Source organism: Triticum dicoccoides, chromosome 4A (assembly GCF_002162155.2).
Source record: "Triticum dicoccoides isolate Atlit2015 ecotype Zavitan chromosome 4A, WEW_v2.0, whole genome shotgun sequence".
NCBI classification, from domain to species: Eukaryota; Viridiplantae; Streptophyta; class Magnoliopsida; order Poales; family Poaceae; genus Triticum; species Triticum dicoccoides.
Genome location: NC_041386.1, coordinates 715,212,045 through 715,230,759, shown reverse-complemented (window position 1 = coordinate 715,230,759; position 18,715 = coordinate 715,212,045). Strand labels below are relative to the sequence as shown.

The following is an 18,715-nucleotide window of genomic DNA, read 5'->3' as shown; positions in this document are numbered from 1 at the left end:
ATAGTTGATTAATATTTTAACAAATGGAAGATTATACTTTTTTAATACGTGGGCAACATATTTTTCTACGCACGTTGAACATTTTTTCGAATGCTTGATTAACATTTTTGTAATTATTTTATACCATTGTTCTTAAATGCCTGGTTAGCAATTTATAAATGCATGTTCAATTTTTTTCATACTGATGGTATTTTTGTATACATGCGAAACATTTTTCTTATACACAATTAATATTTTCAAATGCTTGGTTAACATTTTTTTCAGATGGCATATGCAAAGTGCTTTTAAAAATATATCTATTTAGATTATTTGGAAGAATAATCAATTTTTTAAAAGTAAGGCAAAAAAGAACAATAAAAAAGTGGAAAAAACTGAGGTTGTGGCCTCCCTTGAGGTGAGCCTTCCCTCCGTGTATGGTGAAGAGAGACATAGAGGCGCCCGTCAAGTTCGGAGTCTAGGGGTGGTGGTAAAGTAATTTAGATTTTTTCAAATGCTTGATTAACATTTTTCAAATCCAAGATTAACCATTTTTTTCTGTACATGGTTAATATTTTTTAAATGCTTGATAAAGATTTGTTTTTAAATGCAAGGTTAATTTTTTTAATACGTGATCATTAGTTTTTCTATATACATTTGGCATTTTCAAATGCCTGATTAACATTTTATAGATACATGATCAAATTATTTTCACACACATTGTATTCATTGTATACATGAGAAACATTTTTCTTATACACATTTAATATTTTTCAAATGCTTGGTTAACATTTTTTTTCAAATGGCTTGTGTAAAGTATTTTTTACAAGACATATATTTAGGTTATTTGGAAGAAGAAAAATGATGCAAGAAGAAGAAGAAGAAGAAGAAGAAGAAGAAGAAGAAGAAGAGGCGATGGCCTCCCGTGCGCCTTTGCCGTCCCATCTCGTGCCTCCCTTGAGGTGAGGCTTCCCTCTCTCTCTCGTGAAGCGAGACATAGAGGAGCCCGTCGAGTTGGTAGTATAGGGGATTACATTTTTGTAATTATTTTGTAACCATTTTTCTTAAATGCTTGGTTAACAATTTATAAATACATGATCAATTTTTTTCATACAAATGGTATTCTTGTATACATGTGAAACATTTTTCTTATGCAGATTTAATATTTTTGAAATGCTTGGCTAACATTTTTTTCCAGATGGCATATGCAAAGTGCTCTTTTAAATATATTTATTTAGAATATTTGGAAGAGTAAACAAAAGTTTTAAAAATAAAGCAAAAAAGAAGAAGAAAAGGGTGGGAAAAAATGAGGCTTCCCTCCATCTATGGTGAAGCGAGACATAGAGGCGCCCGCCGAGTTTGGAGTCTAGGGGTGGTGTGGTAAAGAAATTTAGGAAAAGATATGGAGTGAAATGAAAAGAAATTAAGATTTTTTTTAAAAAAAATATTCATGGTAATACAAGATAAGTCTCAAGGATGTCGATCTAACTCCGGACCAAAAGCATGTGTCTAAGAAAGGAAATATAGATTTGTTTTTTGAGGGTGAGAAAGAAATATATTTTTTTTCATTTTGAGGGGTAGAAAGAAATAGAGTTTTTTGTAGGGAAGAAAGGAAAATAGATAGATAGAAAAAGGAAAAGGAAAAGGAAAGAGAGGATAGAGGAAGTGGCAGGCAGGGGCCCGGCCCAACTGGAGTGGTGTTCGGAGTCAGGGGCCAGGCGGATACCGACTGGGTCCGGAGTGAAGAAGGGCCCGCTCGATCGGCTAGGGTTCCTCTTCCGCTTCTTCTTCTTCTTTATATAGGAGCAGATAGATCCAGACGGCGCCGCCGCCTCCCCCAAATCCCCAAATCAGCGCAGGCAACCGAGCCGCGAAATCCATCGTCGAGGGGAGAGGGATCGCTCGGCGATCAATAAGCAAGGCCATGGCGGGTAACAAGAAGAAGAAGAAGGAGGCGGCGGCGAGGAAGTGTATGATGAGGCCGTGCACCGCCGCCAAGTCTACGGAGGGTGCGGTGGCCGGCGGCCATGGTCCTGTTACGCGTCCCCTCTGCAGGAGGAAGGCGGTGGCCGGATCCAGCGGTGAGCAGCGGCCGGAGGGATCGTCGGATCTGCTCGAATCAGCGAGGAGGGAGGACAAGATGCTGGGAAAGGCCAAGCTGTCATCTTTCGTCCCCAAGCAGGCTGGGGCCAATGCAACCGTGGCTCCAGCAGCAGACGCAGCACAAGGTGGAAGCAAATCTAAGCGTCGGCTGACCAAGAGCGAGATCATGACCATACTCGCGCTGAAGCCGGAGCCTTTCCCCAGCGCCGACTACCTGGATTGCCTAGCCGACTGTGACCCGCCGGAGCTCATCGCAGAGAAGAAGCGGCAGCACGAGGAGGACGCGGCCTACCTTGCCAAGATTGATGTGGAGTTTGAGGTGTTCCGGCAGAAGGTCATCGATGGACTGAACAACTACGGCTACTACGAGGTCGATGAGGACGAGGCCAATGAAGGCCCCATTCGACACCCTGTGCGTGGATGGAAGGATATGGACCCAATTGAACGCAGTTGCCGAATTGCTACCCCTGAGGAAGAGGTGCGCCTCATAGGCAATGGCTACATCCGGTACGTGCCTGATGAAGACGAGAAGGCTCTGATCAATCTTAATCTTGGAGGTAAAGATTACGCCGCCAGTGATGATGATTACTCTGCAAGTGATGAGGAAGCTGATGCCCACAAGCGCCCTCATCTTGTTGAATCCAACTGAGTTGAGGTTTTATTTGGTCCATCTCTATCTATATCTTATCTAACTATCTAGTATGTAGTATGTAGTAGCAGATGCCTGTCTGTCTGTGTTAATTCTACTACTCGACTATAATTCACAACTCTGTTGTGCTATTGCAATTTGGTTGTCGATTGTGGGGCTCTTTTCGCTGATTTTCCAAACCCCAACCTCGTCTGCGATGAGCTTGATTTATCCCCTTCTGGTTGCCACCGTAGATTCTTTATGTGTCCATGGATAGCCTGGATATTCAGATCTGAAAATAAGATATATAGTATTAACATGCAGTATAGTTTCGCTGAGGGCTGCGGTCAGTTGACCGAAGCAATCATATTTTAATCATGGGCATCAAACACTCCATTTGTTGGGTTCTTTGACCAATCTTCTTTTCCCCGCAAGGTCATTTGTTGGGTTTGGGTGTTTATTTTTCAACGGACTAAAAACAATCACTAGAACACAATGATAAGTTATTCTTGAGGCATTGACCTTGTACACTTTGACATGCCAATATGTTTGTTCTTCTTTACTGACAATTATGATCTCCATTTGAGGTCAATTGCAACTGGATAGTGTACTGGCATGTTACTTCTTGGGAAATATTCTTTGAAAAGATACATTTTCTGTATTTTCCTACATCTCTGTTTAGATATTTTCTGCTTGCTGGTGTACCTTGGTTCTCAGTGGTATGTAGCAATATAAAATTAAATGCAGTGGTTTCCAGCACCTATTTTGCATCTTTGCATGTATTATGTATTGAAAACTATCTACTAAATGAGAACACTTGTAAATGTTTCTTACTGCACTGTGATAGCTTTAACTGTACAATACAATCAAGATGGCACCATGGACTTGTTGTTCGACATGAATAAGGAAAGCCGAATGTGTAGGCACGTGCCAAGGTTCTTCGTCTGGCTCATGGAAAACACTACAAAAGAACCATTTTTCAAACTCTGCCTATATGAGAGGGTTGTCCAATCGAACATATAAACCATCGTAGAGTACCCGCCCAGCTGAAGGACTTGCGAGCGCTAACTCAGCTGGGCCGTTAGATGATTTTACTGCCATACACTTTACCTGTCTGGCAATTTCTACATCGTTCCTTCTTGTTTCACCTTCGTGTGGTCTTGAAAGGTGCATGACCAGTGGGCCTTCGTTACCTATGGGGTCAGAGAATAATATTGATTTTGCTTTCGTTTCGGTGTGGATGAATTTCGTGGAGCGGTGAAAACCTAGCCCACACCCACGCGATGAAAAATAATAATCCACAATCCTCCTCGTCTCCTCTTCACTCCCAGTTCCTGATCTGGAGCGGGAGGGATCGATGCCGCTGGGAACTGGAGCGGGAGGGATCGATGCAGCCTCCCAGCGGCGGGGCCGCCGGCGATGATAGCGAAGGAAAGGGTGAAGTGGATGGCTAGACAGGGGGGGAAGAGTGGTGGCGAGGTGGATTGCTCGTCTATGCTTGCTCCATCCCCTCGCCGATGCCATTCCCTGGCCTGGCTGCACCCTCATCTCACCTCCCTCCCTCCTCACCCCCAAGGTATTCCTCTCCTCTCACCCTGCGCGCTTGCTGGCTGTTCTTGTCCGCGTAGGAAATCGAGTCGAGGGCGTGGCGCCTGTCCGCTAATTGGGCAAGGTCTCTTCTGTGCTAGGGTTCCCTCCTCTCCCTTCAGCTCTCAAAACATGGACCTGCAGGTGCAGGCGCTCGTGTCCCAACTATCTTTCTACATCCTCACATTTGTAATTTCTGATTCATGTGTCACCATGTTATTGGTAGGCTAAAGTTTGTCCGTGTGCTGTTGACGCTCTGGTTTTGTCTCCACAAAAGATGACCCACACCACTTTGCAAGCAATTGCTTCTGTCCAGTTCAGAGGTATGTTTTCTTGCTGAAGCATTGTTTGAATTTCTATGGCCCAGGCTCCAAATGAGATTAATTCTTGGGTTTTGTGCAAATGCGAACAAAGTTCCGATATGTACTGACAAATGTGTATGGCATGCTATATGTTTAGGAAAACCATTGTTTAACAACGAATATGCAGAGGCATTTTTATGGATGTGCACTTCCCCTGAATGTGGAGAGCTATTTATTTCTGGTGGACTTCAATGCGTCGACAAGTATTCTTGGCCTCTATGTTCGCTATCATGTGTATTTAACAAGTAAACATGCCTTCTATTTTCATTGCTTTCGTATGATTCTTGAAAGCGGAGTGCCAATGAATGGGCTGTGTTTGTCAATAATATACTTTAGATGTCAGTTCTGTTGTCAAATGATCTAAACTTGATTTACCCACTTGTAGAACAGAAAAGAATATGGTATTTACCTTCCTTGGATTTATACTTGAATGATTGTACATATATCTCGGCTTGGTTTATTTCCCATCTCCAATTTGATTAATTGTTGGCCAAGATTCTTGTTATGGTGTTCTTACTCCTGATTTACTACCATGTTTGATTTGTAGTCTCTTCATATATAATCAAGTGGTGTTAGCTAGACAAACATATTATCTTGCCATGCTTTGGTGAAAGCATTAAAGTTTGTCTCTGGTTTTCCTTTCCATGTGCTATCCATACCCATGCTTTATGTAGTTAATTATTAAGCTCTCTCTAAATGTGATGAGCCCATGAGATCAGATAGGTTCTTTCGGGTGATTGTGTAGCTGAGTTGAAAGTCAAATGGTTTGTGCTATGGGTGATAAGGAATGGTCATAACCTTATTTGTTGGAACGTTGACTAAGATGATCCAGCGTAATCATTTTAGGCATTTCACCTGTTAATATTGCCATAAACTGATTTTATACTATGCAAACTTGAGGATCTTTTTAGCTGGTAGTCATTGCAAAAAGGACATATATGTTTAAGATCTAATTTGACATGAAGTTGTCCTGCTCAATTAATTTATAGTTTTTGAATGTTCTGGTTTTGAAGGGGAGCCTTGGCGCAGTGGTAAAGCTGCTGCCTTGTGACCATGAGGTCATGGGTTCAAGTCCTGGAAACAGCCTCTTACAGAAATGTAGGGAAAGGCTGCGTACTATAGACCCAAAGTGGTCGGACCCTTCCCTGGACCCTGCGCAAGCGGGAGCTACATGCACCAGGTTGCCCTTTTTTGAATGTTCTGGTTTTCAGTTTGGGAGGAAGCACAAATACCAGATTTGATGCTTATGCTTCCAATTTTTTCACATCTAGACGTACTTCTCGGCGACCTTGCCGTCTCCAACCCGTTTGCAGGTGTTTCAACTCTACTTCTGTTCTTTCATTTTTCTGTGCACATTTTGTTGTACTCTCACTTTTACTTTGCCTGATATTCTCTCATTTTTCTGAAAATTTTAATTTTTGCTTGCTACATCTCCTCCCATGTGCTATTTAGAATTCTTTTCTCTGTTTTTAATTCTTTTTTTGCATCCTATGTTATTTGGGTTTTTGCTACAACAAAATTAATGGATGATTGCTTTATCTGGGCTTTATTATATTGTTTCCATCTATATGGTTCACTTTGCTAGGCATTATGGGTTACTGCCTGGTGGACCTGTGAATATTTTTTCACCTCAGCTTGATTGATAAGCTCATGGGTAGGAAATGTAGTATGACATGATTTTTTTATATTTCTCTAGCTTTTCTTGTTGGTATCCAGAAAGGACACGTGGACGCCGACGACGGACGATCTTGAGGGCATACTCGCGTCCCGGGGACTGAGGACAAGGGCCTACTCCTCCCCCTACCACCACTTCCTCAGCTGCCCCTGCTCCTCCACAAGCACCATGAACACCAGGCCACCCCTGCTTTCCCACGACGGTGACCTGCGCTGGATCCGGATCGACGACGCACGGCGGCCTGGATCGAGAACGTGGGTCATCTTGCTGGAAGAGAGAAGAAAGTGCAGATATGGCCGCGGTGAGGTAGGAGGAGAGGTGTATTTAGTTGTGGCATGTTTGGCAGCTACAACAGCTTGATAATTAATTAGTTCTCATCCAAGGTAATTTACTTCTCCCCTTTATGTATAATGGATGGTTGTATGTGGTGGTCGGTTGTCATTACTGAAGCAAGAGTTGCTGATGATGACTACCATCAAGCGGGTTTGCCATTTACAAATTGGCTGATTGATTTATCTTGCTAATGACCATTTGTAACTTTTCATTTATTTTTTGCTTATCCATTTGTTTTGTGTAATATATGCATGTTGTAGGATAAAGATGAGCTGAAAATTGACACCATGTACAGAGCTAGACAAAGCTTATGAATGTAGCATGGGAACACAGAGTTCACTTAAATTAATGTTGTGCTTGCTTATATGAACCATCTTTTGTTTCTTGCAATGGGGGATTTATTCACGGGATTATCTTGTGGTGTGTAGGCAGCGCGACTGTACACCACTGTTATGAGGTTGTTCCATTTCTTCAATGACACAGGTAATGCTCTAAGCTTGTGGTGTTAGTACTAGACATTCTTTTGTTATTCTTTACTTTATTCGTTGGGTATACTATACTGTATTTTGTCTCCTGATAAATAGCAAGAAAGAAAAATCCTGCTTGGATTATCATATAGGTTGTAAGAAAAATATGTGAATGCATTAGAAACTGTGTACATATAGGTATGATGCAAATCTTTCACATCTAGAAATTGTATGACACCTGCCTCATATTTGTATGGGACTGTGCATCTGATCTCCTAAAAGTATTATGTAGTGCACAGATTTTAGTTTCTGTTGATTTCGCCTTGGTTGTTATTTATGCGTATAGCTTCATGTAGAATGTATGGGATTCTATCTCAGGCACCTTTTTCAATTGTTAGTTCAGTTGCTTGTGATTTTCTGAATGAGTACATAGGTAATCTTGAAGATGCTCTGTTCTTATTTTTCGGATGGTTACTTTGCTTATTGTCCTTATTTTGGTGCTCCTTGGCCTCTTTCTATCAGTGCAGATCCTTCTTTTTAAATAGCAGGGATAGAGGACCAGAAAAGAGATAATTTTCTTTTTGGTACATATGCGGATCTGCACCTCAGATTTCCTTGCCTTTGGCTGACTGTTCCTTTCTTTTGCTAGGCCATCGACTTGCTTTCTTCTCGAGCGGGATTTGCTGCAACCTCCTGTTTGTGACACGGTGCCGCCAAAGGTATCCTTCTCTCTGTCCGGATTCTAATTCTTTGCCGCATCTCCATCTACAGATGCATGTGATTGCCTACTCTGTTTGTACCCAAACAACATATGTACACATCCTGGTGAAGTGAGAAAGAAATTAAGAGGGAGATAAAGAGTGAGAGACAAAACACTAGGGAGAAAGATAGTTAGACATCAAACGTTGCAGTAGTTGTTAAAATCAGTTGCTACTCTCCTGTTTAATTAAATGTCCATGGGCTGATTTATGTTCTATGCTTTATATGCATCACATTATATCCTACGCGTAACCTTCACATTCACCTTTTCCTGTTCATGGAAAATGTAATTGTCAGCTGTCTCTAGCCCTCTTAACAGATTCTATATTTGTACAGGGTTTGCTACGGAGATGACTGACCTTTTCAGCAAGTTCCTTCTTCGACGCTATGTTTGAGAAGCTCGGCCTCCCTCTAACACACTATTTTACCCATGCTCTTGAGCAGGGCGGATATGCATCAATAATTAAGTTTTACCCCACAAGAGCACGGCTGTGGCATACATCTGGACCAGTGTCGCTATCAAGTTGCACATGCAAAAATGGAGCGAGTATGATGAATGATGCAGCAAAACGAGCACTTAGGTACACGGAAACTCCCCACTGCAAGGTGCTTGTCGATTACAACTATGCGGAGCTGCAGCAAGTAGAGAAGACCAATGCAAGGCTATAGCTTCAGAGGTTTAGAAAAAAAGAGATAGAAGAACAGAAAATTAAGATTCGAGAACTAAGTAAGGAATGGTCATGAACATGCAAATTATGTAGAGCTTTATTTTGCACTGCATATAATACCTAGGTGGTTCTTGGAGACAGATCCATTCAGATTTATGTGTTTCGTCTGCCAACTTAACTTGGCTCACTTCTTGTTCTAGCTTACTAATCGATCAAAATCGTACACACGATCAAATTGAATAATAATGCCCTTTATGTATTAGACGCAACAAATCATCTAACAGAGTAAATTGCAAAAAAAACACCATAATTAGGGACCCTAATTCAGAAAACCGCCATCATTTTTTTTTTCAATAAACCACCAACATTGTGGTAACAGTTTTCAAAAGACACTGATGACTGAATTAGAGAGGTTTGACAAAAAAAACTGACCTCTGCTTTTTGGTACTAAAGTTTCTAACAAAACTTCTTTTATGATAATTATTTCTGCTTTTCATGTTTTGAACAGAAAATACTTTGATAATTTTAGTTGCATAAATTTATATAATTTTAGTTTAAAAAATACTAGAGGTTTATAAAAGCTTTTTAGTTGATTCCTTTCGCTATTATAGTTTTATAAAAGCATTTACTTGGTTTTTTTGAGCTATAAGACCTTGAAATTGAAAAGCATTTCAAATGAACTCTGAAAAGGTTGAAAGTTGGCATGGTATCATCATTTCATTCACATAGCATGTGCTAAAAAGTTGAGAGGGTTATGGGAAAAACCGGATACACTTCGTGTACAAAATGGACAATCTCTTTCGAAGTATCAGGGTTTCATACGGAAACTCATCTGTTACATAGGGATTTCATTTTTCAAAACTTATTTGAACTTCTGACTTTTTATGTGTTTAAAATGCACCATTCAAAGCCACATCATCAATTTTCAACCCTTTCTGACTTCATTTGTTATTTTTCATGCATTTACTGATTATTTTGAGCTATAAGACCCTGAAATTGAAAAGCATTTCAAATGGAGTCTGAAAAGGTTGGAAGTTGGCATGGTATCATCATTTCATCCACATAGCATGTGCAAGAAAGTTGAGTGAGTTACGGCAAAAACTGAATGCACTTCATGTACAAAACGGACAATCTCTTTCGAAGTATCAGGATTTCATACAAAACTTGTCTGTTACAATAGGCATTTCAAATGAACTACGAAAAGGTTGAAAGTTGGCATGGTATCATCATAATAGTTGTGGACAAAGTCTTCACTTTTTCTTCGCTTGTGTCCTTTCCTTATTGCACCGTAACCATGGATAATCTTCATCATTTATCAGGATGCTTGGGCCAGCCTTGACTTTGAAGGGAGGAATTTCATGAAACTTTTCATAATCTTCGGACATGTCTGTCTTGCCCTCCACTCCCACGATGTCCCTTTTTCCTAAAAGAACTATGTGACGCTTTTGCTCATCGTATGATGTATTCGCTTCCTTATTTTTTTTTCTTTTTCTCGGTTTGGTAGACATGTCCTTCACATAGATAACCTGTGCCACATCATTGGTTAGGACGAACGGTTCGTCAGTGTACCAAAGATTGTTCAGATCCACTGTTGTCATTCCGTACTGTGAGTCTACATGTACCCCGCCTCCGGACAGATTGACCCAGTTGCATTTAAACAAAGGGACCTTAAAATCTACTCCGTAGTCAAGTTCCAATATGTCCACTATGTAACCATAATATGTGTCCTTTCCCCTCTCGGTGACTGCATCAAAGCGGACACCGCTGTTTTGGTTGGTGCTCTTTTGATCTTGGGCGATCGTGTAAAATGTATTCCCATTTATCTCGTATCCTTTCCAAATCATTACAGTCGAAGATGGTCCCCTGGACAACAAGTACAACTCCTCACAAACAGTGTTTTCACCTCTAAGACGTGTTTCCAACCAACTGCTGAAAGTCCTGATGTGTTCACATGTAATCCAGTCGTTGCACTGCTCCGGGTGTTTGGAGCGCAGACTGTTCTTGTGTTCATCGACATAAGGGGTCACCAAGGTAGAGTTCTGTAGAACTGTGTAGTCTGCTTGAGACCAAGAATATCCGTCCTTGTATATTATTATCTCCACTCCAAGCGTGCCTTTTCCAGTCAGTCTCCCCTCATACCGCGATTTAGGGAAACCTATTTTCTTAAGACCAGGAATGAAGTCAACACAAAACCCAATGACATCCTCTGTTTGATGTCCCATGGAGATGCTTCCTTCTGGCCTAGCGCGGTTACAGACATATTTCTTTAGAACTCCCATGAACCTCTCAAAGGGATACATATTGTGTAGAAATACGGGGCCCAGAATGACAATCTCGTCAACTAGATAAACTAGGACGTGCGTCATGATATTGAAGAAGGATGGTGGGAACACCAGCTCGAAACTGACAAGACATTGCACCACATCACTCCTTAGCCTTGGTATGATTTCTGGATCGATCACCTTTCGAGAGATTGCATTGAGGAATGCACATAGCTGTTGGGGAACGTAGTAATTTCAAAAAAATTCCTACGCACACGCAAGATCATGGTGATGCATAGCAACGAGAGGGGAGAGTGATGTCTACGTACCCTCGTAGACCGTAAGCGAAAGCGTTATGACAACGCGGTTGATGTAGTCATACGTCTTCACGATCCGACCGATCCAAGTACCGAACGTACGGCACCTCCGTGTTCTGCACACGTTCAGCTCGATGACGATCCCCGGACTCCGATCCAGCAGGGTGTCGGGGATGAGTTTCGTCAGCACGATGGTGTGGTGACGGTGATGATGTTCTACCGACGCAGAGCTTCGCCTAAGCACCGCTACGATATGACCGAGGTGGAATATGGTGGAGGGGGGCACCGCACACAACTGAGGAACGATCACGATGATCAACTTGTTGTGTTCTAGGGTGCCCCCTGCCCCCGTATATAAAGGAGCAAGGGGGGAGGCCGGTCGGCCCTAGGGGCGCGCCAAGGAGGGGGGAGTCCTCCTCCTAGTGGGAGTAGGACTCCCCTTTCCTAGTCCCACTAGGAAGGAGGAAGGGGGAAGGAAAGAGAGGGAGAGGGAGAGGGAAAGAGGGGCCGCGCCCCCCTCCCCTAGTCCAATTCGGACTCCCCATGGGAGGGGGCGCGCCACCTCCTGGGCTGCTGCCCTCTCTCTCCCCTCAGGCCCACTAAGGCCCAATACTTCCCCGGGGGGTTCCGGTAACCCCTCCGGCACTCCGGTTTTCTCCGAAATCACCCGGAACACTTCCGGTGTCCGAATATAGTCGTCCAATATATCAATCTTTATGTCTCGACCATTTCGAGACTCCTCGTCATGTCCGTGATCACATTCGGGACTCCGAACAATCTTCGGTACATCAAAACTTATAAACTCATAATAAAACTGTCATCGTAACGTTAAGCATGCGGACCCTACGGGTTCGAGAACTATGTAGACATGACCGAGAACTGTTTCCGGTCAATAACCAATAGTGGAACCTGGATGTTCATATTGGCTCCTACATATTCTATGAAGATCTTTATCGGTCAAACCGCATAACAACATACGTTGTTCCCTTTGTCATCGGTATGTTACTTGCCCGAGATTCGGTCGTCGGTATCCAATACCTAGTTCAATCTCGTTACCGGCAAGTCTCTTTACTTGTTCCGTAATACATCATCCCGTAACTAACTCATTAGTTACAATGCTTGCAAGGCTTAAGTGATGTGTATTACCGAGAGGGCCCAGAGATACCTCTCCGACAATCGGAGTGACAAAACCTAATCTCAAAATACGCCAACCCAACATGTACCTTCGGAGACACCTGTAGAGCACCTTTATAATCACCCAGTTACGTTGTGATGTTTGGTAGCACACAAAGTGTTCCTCCGGTAAACGGGAGTTGCATAATCTCATAGTTGTAGGAACTTTGTATAAGTCATGAAGAAAGCAATAGCAACGTACTAAACGATCAAGTGCTAGGCTATCGGAATGGGTCAAGTCAATCACATCATTCTCCTATGATGTGATCCCGTTAATCAAATGACAACACATGTTTATGGTTAGGAAACATAACCATCTTTGATTAATGAGCTAGTCAAGTAGAGGCATACTAGTGACATTATGTTTGTCTATGTATTCACACATGTATCATGTTTCCGGGTAATACAATTCTAGCATGAATAATAAACATTTATCATGATATGAGGAAATAAATAATAACTTTATTATTGCCTCTAGGGCATATTTCCTTCAGTCTCCCACTTGCACTAGAGTCAATAATCTAGATTACATAATAATGATTCTAACACCCATGGAGTCTTGGTGCTGATCATGTTTTGCTCGTGGAAGAGGCTTAGTCAACGGGTCTGCAATATTCAGATCCGTATGTATCTTGCAAATCTTTATGTCTCCCACCTGGACTTGGTCCCGGATAGAATTGAAGCGTCTCTTGATGTGCTTGGTCCTCTTGTGAAATCTGGATTCCTTTGCCAAGGCAATTGCACCAGTACTGTCACAGAAGATCTTCATTGGTCCCGATGCACTAGGTATGACACCTAGATCAGAAATGAACTCCTTCATCCAGACTCCTTCATTTGCTGCTTCCGAAGCAGCTATGTACTCCGCTTCGCATGTAGATCCCGCTACGACGCTTTTTTTAGAACTGCACCAACTGACAGCCCCATCGTTTAATATAAATACGTATCCGGTTTGCGATTTAGAACCGTCCGGATCAGTGTCAAAGCTTGCATCGACGTAACCCTTTACGACAAGCTCTTTGTCACCTTCATAAATGAGAAACAAATCCTTAGTCCTTTTCAAGTATTTCAGGATGTTCTTGACCGCTGTCCAGTGATCCACTCCTGGATTACTTTGGTACCTCCCTACTAAACTAATAGCAAGGCACACATCAGGTCTGGTACACAGCATTGCATACATGATAGAGCCTATGGCTGAAGCATAGGGAACTCCTTTCATTTTCTCTCTATCTTCTGCAGTGGTCGGGCATTGAGTCTGACTCAACTTCAGACCTTGTAATATAGGCAAGAACCCTTTCTTTGCCTGATCCACATTGAACTTTTTCAAAACTTTATCAAGGTATGTACATTGTGAAAGTCCAATCAAGTGTCTTGATCTATCTCTATAGATCTTGATGCCCAATATGTAAGCAGGTTCATCGAGGTCTTTCATTGAAAAACTTTTATTCAAGTATCCTTTTATGCTATTCAGAAATTCTATATCATTTCCAATCAACAATATGTCGTCCACATATAATATCAGAAATGCTACAAAGCTCCCACTCACTTTCTTGTAAATACAGGCCTCTCCAAAAGTCTGTATAAAACCATATGCTTTGATCACACTATCAAAGCGTTTATTCCAACTCCGAGAGGCTTGCACCAGACCATAAATTGATTGCTGGAGCTTGCAGACTTTGTTAGCTCCCTTAGGATCGACAAAACCTTCCGCTTGCATCATATACAACTCTTCTTCCAGAAATCCATTCAGGAATGCAGTTTTGACATCCATCTGCCATATTTCATAATCATAAAATGCGGCAATCGCTAACATGATTCGGACAGACTTAAGCATCGCTACGGGTGAGAAGGTCTCATCGTAGTCAACCCCTTGAACTTGTCAAAAACCTTTTGCAACAAGTCGAGCTTTGTAAACAGTAACATTACCGTCAGCGTCAGTCTTCTTCTTGAAGATCCATTTATTCTCTATTGCTTGCCGACCATCGGGCAAGTCAACCAAAGTCCACACTTTGTTCTCATACATGGATCCCATCTCAGATTTCATGGCTTCAAGCCATTTTACGGAATCTGGGCTCACCATCGCTTCTTCATAGTTCGTAGGTTCACCATGATCTAGTAGCATGACTTCCAGAATAGGATAACCGTACCACTCTGGTGCGGATCTTACTCTGGTTGATCTACGAAGTTCAGTAACAACTTGATCTGAAGTTTCATGATCATTATCATTAACTTCCTCACTAATTGGTGTAGGTGTCACAGGAACCGATTTCTGTGATGAACTACTTTCCAATAAGGGAGCTGGTACTGTTACCTCATCAAGTTCTACTTTCCTCCCACTCACTTCTTTTGAGAGAAACTCCTTCTCTAGATAGGATCCATTCTTAGCAACGAATGTCTTGCCTTCGGATCTGTGATAGAAGGTGTACCCAACTGTCTTCTTTGGGTTCCTATGAAGACACATTTTTCCGATTTGGGTTCGAGCTTATCAGGTTGAAGCTTTTTCACATAAGCATCGCAGCCCCAAACTTTCAGAAACGACAACTTTGGTTTCTTGCCAAACCATAGTTCATAAGGAGTCGTCTCAACGGATTTTGATGGTGCCCTATTTAACGTGAATGCGGCCGTCTCTAAAGCATAACCCCGAAACGATAGCGGTAAATCGGTAAGAGACATCATAGATCGCACCATATCTAGTAAAGTACGATTACGACGTTCGGACACACCATTACGTTGTGGTGTTCCGGGTGGCGTGACTTGCGAAACTATTCCACAATTTTTCAAATGTAGACCAAACTCATAACTCAAATATTCTCCTCCACGATCAGATCGTAAAAACTTTATTTTCTTGTTACGATGATTTTCAACTTCACTCTGAAATTCTTTGAACTTTTCAAATGTTTCAGATTTATGCTTCATTAAGTAGATATACCCGTATCTGCTTAAATCATCTGTGAAGGTGAGAAAATAACGATATCCGCCACGAGCCTCAATATTCATCGGACCACATACATCTGTATGTATGATTTCCAACAAATCTGTTGCTCTCTCCATAGTACTGGAGAACGACGTTTTAGTCATCTTGCCCATGAGGCACGGTTCGCAAGTACCAAGTGATTCATAATCAAGTGGTTCCAAAAGTCCATCAGTATGGAGTTTCTTCATGCGTTTTACACCGATATGACCTAAACGGCAGTGCCACAAATAAGTTGCACTATCATTATCAACTCTGCATCTTTTGGCCTCAACATTATGAATATGTGTATCACTACTATCGAGATTCATCAAAAATAGACCACTCTTTATGGGTGCATGACCATAAAAGATATTACTCATATAAATAGAACAACCATTATTCTCTGATTTAAATGAATAGTCATCTCGCATCAAACAAGATCCAGATATAATGTTCATGCTCAACGCTGGCACCAAATAACAATTATTCAGGTCTAAAACTAATCCCGAAGGTAGATGTAGAGGTAGCGTGCCGACCGCGATCACATCGACTTTGGAACCATTTCCCACGCGCATCGTCACCTCGTCCTTGGCCAGTGTTCGCTTATTCCGTAGTCCCTGTTTCGAGTTGCAAATATTAGCAACAGAACCAGTATCAAATACCCAGGTGCTACTGCGAGCTCTAGTAAGGTACACATCAATAACATGTATATCACATATACCTTTGTTCACCTTGCCATCCTTCTTATCCGCCAAATACTTGGGGCAGTTCCGCTTCCAGTGACCAGTTTGCTTGCAGTAGAAGCACTCAGTTTCAGGCTTAGGTTCAGACTTGGGTTTCTTCTCTTGAGCAGCAACTTTCTTGATGTTCTTCTTGAAGTTCCCCTTCTTCTTCTCTTTGCCCTTTTTCTTGAAACTAGTGGTCTTGTTAACCATCAACACTTGATGCTCCTTCTTGATTTCTACCTCCGCAGCTTTTAGCATTGCGAAGAGCTCAGGAATTGTCTTGTTCATCCCTTGCATATTATAGTTCATCACGAAGCTCTTGTAGCTTGGTGGCAGTGATTGGAGAATTCTGTCAATGACGCTATCATCCGGAAGATTAACTCCTAGTTGAATCAAGTGATTATTATACCCAGACATTTTGAGTATATGCTCACTGACAGAACTATTCTCCTCCATCTTGCAGCTATAGAACTTATTGGAGACTTCATATCTCTCAATCCGGGCATTTGCTTGAAATATTAACTTCAACTCCTGGAACATCTCATATGCTCCATGACGTTCAAAACGTGATTGAAGACCCGGTTCTAAGCCGTAAAGCATGGCACACTGAACTATTGAGTAGTCATCAGCTTTGCTCTGCCAGACGTTCACAACATCTGGCATTGCTCCTGCAGCAGGCCTGGCACCCAGCGGTGCTTCCAGGACGTAATTTTTCTGTGCAGCAATGAGGATAATCCTCAAGTTACGGACCCACTCCGTGTAATTGCTACCATCATCTTTCAACTTTGCTTTCTCAAGGAACACATTAAAATTCAACGGAACAACAGCACGAGCCATCTATCTACAACAAACATAGATAAGCAAAATACTATCAGGTACTAAGTTCATGATAAATTTAAGTTCAATTAATCATATTACTTAAGAACTCCCACTTAGACAGACATCTCTCTAGTCATCTAAGCGATCACGTGATCCAAATCAACTAAACCATAACCGATCATCACGTGAGATGGAGTAGTTTTCAATGGTGAACATCACTATGTTGATCATATCTACTATATGATTCACGCTCGACCTTTCAGTCTCCGTGTTCCGAGGCCATATCTGCATATGCTAGGCTCGTCAAGGTTAACCTGAGTATTCTGCGTGTGCAAAACTGGCTTGCACCCGTTGTAGATGGACGCTGAGCTTATCACACCCGATCATCACGTGGTGTCTGGGCACGACGAACTTTGGCAACGGTGCATACTCAGGGAGAACACTTCTTGATAATTTAGTGAGAGATCATCTTAAAATGCTACCGTCAATCAAAGCAAGATAAGATGCATAAAGGATAAACATCACATGCAATCAATATAAGTGATATGATATGGCTATCATCATCTTGTGCTTGTGATCTCCATCTCCGAAGCACCTTCATGATCACCATCGTCACCGGCGCGAGACCTTGATCTCCATCGTAGCATCATTGTCATCTCGCCAACTATTGCTTCTACGACTATCGCTACCGCTTAGTGATAAAGTAAAGGATTACAGGGCGATTGCATTGCATACAATAAAGCGACAACCATATGGCTCCTGCCAGTTGCCGATAACTTGGTTACAAAACATGATCATCTCATACAATAAAATATAGCATCACGTCTTGACCATATCACATCACAACATGCCCTGCAAAAACAAGTTAGACGTCCTCTACTTTGTTGTTGCAAGTTTTACGTGGCTGCTATGGGCTGAGCAAGAACCGTTCTTACCTACGCATTAAAACCACAACGATAGTTTGTCAAGTTAGTGTTGTTTTAACCTTCGCAAGGACAGGGCATAGCCACACTCGGTTCAACTAAAGTTGGAGAAACTGACACCCGCCAGCCACCTGTGTGCAAAGCACGTCGGTAGAACCAGTCTCGCGTAAGCGTGCGCGTAATGTCGGTCTGGGCCGCTTCATCCAACAATACCGCCGAACCAAAGTATGACATGCTGGTAAGCAGTATGACTTGTATCGCCCACAACTCACTTGTGTTCTACTCGTGCATATAACATCAACGCATAAAACCTGGGCTCGGATGCCACTGTTGGGGAACGTAGTAATTTCAAAAAATTTCCTACGCACACGCAAGATCATGGTGATGCATAGCAACGAGAGGGGAGAGTGATGTCTACGTACCCTCGTAGACCGTAAGCGGAAGCGTTATGACAACGCGGTTGATGTAGTCGTACGTCTTCACGATCCGACCGATCCAAGTACCGAACGTACGGCACCTCAGTGTTCTGCACACGTTCAGCTCGATGACGATCCCCAGACTCCGATCCAGCAGGGTGTCGGGGATGAGTTTCATCAGCACGATGGTGTGGTGACGGTGATGATGTTCTACCGACGCAGGGCTTCGCCTAAGCACCGCTACGATATGACCGAGGTGGAATATGGTGGAGGAGGGCACTCCACACGGCTGAGGAACGATCACGATGATCAACTTGTTGTGTTCTAGGGTGCCCCCTGCCCCCGTATATAAAGGAGCAAGGGGGGAGGCCGGCCGGCCCTAGGGGCGCGCCAAGGAGGGGGGAGTCCTCCTCCTAGTGGGAGTAGGACTCCCCTTTCCTAGTCCCACTAGGAAGGAGGAAGGGGGAAGGAAAGAGAGGGAGAGGGAGAGGGAAAGAGGGGCCGCGCCCCCCTCCCCTAGTCCAATTCGGACTCCCCATGGGAGGGGGCGCGCCACCTCCTGGGCTGCTGCCC

General features: G+C 42.7%; 1 protein-coding gene across 2 annotated transcripts; it reads left to right on the top strand.

The window, feature by feature from the left end:
• The first annotated feature begins 3,027 nt into the window (after positions 1-3,027).
• LOC119288102 lies at positions 3,028-8,745 on the top strand. Of its 2 annotated transcripts, XM_037567721.1 has the most exons (9): positions 3,028-4,283; positions 4,396-4,438; positions 4,521-4,617; positions 4,754-4,901; positions 5,868-5,969; positions 6,373-6,637; positions 7,093-7,147; positions 7,781-7,850; positions 8,227-8,745. In XM_037567721.1, the coding sequence occupies exons 1-9, from the start codon at positions 4,225-4,227 to the stop codon at positions 8,246-8,248; spliced, it is 861 nt and encodes a 286-aa protein (XP_037423618.1). In that variant the 5' UTR covers positions 3,028-4,224; the 3' UTR covers positions 8,249-8,745. The 2 variants fall into 2 exon arrangements, with proteins under 2 accessions (XP_037423618.1, XP_037423619.1); XM_037567722.1 differs by lacking the exon at positions 4,396-4,438.
• Positions 8,746-18,715: the final 9,970 nt, after the last annotated feature.